The 1,881-nt window shown below is 46.7% G+C and overlaps 1 protein-coding gene across 1 annotated transcript in view; it reads right to left on the bottom strand.

Annotated features, from left to right (window-relative positions):
• Positions 1 to 700: 700 nt before the first annotated feature.
• LOC103600662 (chromosome unknown open reading frame, human C19orf43) overlaps positions 701 to 1,881 on the bottom strand; it is a 2,281-nt gene continuing 1,100 nt past the window's right edge. The window contains exon 2 of the mRNA XM_008584966.1: positions 701 to 799. Within this exon, the coding sequence (XP_008583188.1) occupies positions 701 to 799 (99 nt within the window). The remainder of the gene's footprint in view (positions 800 to 1,881) is intronic.

The following is a 1,881-nucleotide window of genomic DNA, read 5'->3' as shown; positions in this document are numbered from 1 at the left end:
CCTGTGTTCCCTCCCCCCACAGTCGACCCCCAAGTCCAAAGTCACACCTGGGCTCGCTCAGCATCCCCAAAGTAAGAGGGAAAGACCTTTGAGCCCAGGTGGAAAATAAAGCAGACAAGCCTTATTGTGTGGTAGCAGGAAGTGAGACGGGGAAGGTATCCTGTTCCAAAGGCTGCTTGCTGTTTCTTCTTCGACAAGCTGGGTGTGGTCATAGTTTCAGCTTAGGGTCTTTGCACCTGCTCTTCCTTCTGCCTGGAACACTCTTCAGGGGACCATCCTCACTGCCTGTCCAACTCTTTTCAGGACTTGGAACAAATGTCACTTTGTCAGGGAGATCATCACTGACCAAGTCAAAATTGCCCTCTCTCCCACTCTCATCTTGGTCACCCCTTTCATGCATTATTTTTTCCCACAGAATGCATAACTATCTGATGTGCTCTGTGTATTATTCTGTCTTGTCTGTCTCCCCAGCTAGAACATCAGATCCACGAAGGCAGGATTTTTTAGTAGCTGTTTTATGTCCACAGAGCATGTGCTCAGTATTTGTTACATGAGTAAATGTCCCACCCCAACCTCCAGACTGCATCTAGCAGAATTTCAGAGGCCAGGGTGGTACCACCTCAGTCCTCTCCCAGGACCATAGCCATCTGCCCTTCCTCCCTCTGCTTCCTCAGGTCCCAGGCACCAGGTGACAGCCAAGTCAGTGTTTCTCTGAGTCTTGGTCCAACCCCGATTGAAAGTGAAACCACTTCTTGGCCCTGGGACGGGTGGGAGTGCCGAGGTTGTTCAGCATTCCTGCCTGGGAAGACTCAGGTTGTAGGCCCATACCCAGTGGGCCCCAATATCTAGTAGATTTGAGAAAGGGACAGGAGGCAAAGACATCTTAAAACATGTGATGTGGAGGGCCGGCCTGTGGCTCACTCGGGAGAGTGTGGTGCTGATAACACCAAGGCCACGGGTTCGGATCCCTATATAGGGATGGCCAGTTTGCTCACTGGCTGAGTGGGGTGCTGACACCACCAAGCCAAGTGTTAAGATCCCCTTACCAGTCATCTTTAAAAAAAAAAAAAAATTAAAAATCGAAACCAAGGGCCAGCCCATGGCTCGCTCGGGAGAGTGTGGTGCTGATAACACCAAGGCCACGGGTTCGGATCCCTATATAGGGATGGCCAGTTTGCTCACTGGCTGAGTGGGGTGCTGACACCACCAAGCCAAGTGTTAAGATCCCCTTACCAGTCATCTTTAAAAAAAAAAAAAAATTAAAAATCGAAACCAAGGGCCAGCCCATGGCTCGCTCGGGAGAGTGTGGTGCTGATAACACCAAGGCCACAGGTTTGGATCCCTATATAGGGATGGCCAGTTAGCTCACTTGGGAGAGCCAAGTCAAGGGCTAGGATCCCCTTACTGGTCATCTTTTGGGAAAAAAAAAAAAAAAAAATCGAAACCAAGGAAAAGAAGAAAAACAAACAAAAAAAGAAACTAAGCAATCAGAAGGCTCATGTGGTGACTGCTGAATGATGTATAATGGGGCTTGGAATAGAAAACAATGGAAAACTCATTTGATGCCTAGTCTCTCAATGTTCTGAAATGTCTATCAAATAGCTTATTTTGATCAAAGTAAAGTCATTATTACTGTCATAAACCCAAAATATTCATGTCTGGATTAGTCCTTTTTGTGTTGCTATAACAGAATACCTGAGACTGGGTGATCTATAAAGAAAAACAAAATTTATTGCTTATAGTTTTTGAGGCTAGGAAGTCCAAAGTCCATCTGTTGGCGGCAGCAGTGACCCAGGGTTCTCACATTGCAAGATGGTGGAAGCAGAGAGAGCAGAGAGAGAGAAAAACAGACTCTCCTCTTCTTTTTTTTTTTTTTTTAAA

The sequence above is a fragment of the Galeopterus variegatus genome, unplaced genomic scaffold, assembly GCF_000696425.1.
Source record: "Galeopterus variegatus unplaced genomic scaffold, G_variegatus-3.0.2 Scaffold3412, whole genome shotgun sequence".
Taxonomy (NCBI): domain Eukaryota; kingdom Metazoa; phylum Chordata; class Mammalia; order Dermoptera; family Cynocephalidae; genus Galeopterus; species Galeopterus variegatus.
This window is presented reverse-complemented; position numbering and strand designations above follow the sequence as displayed.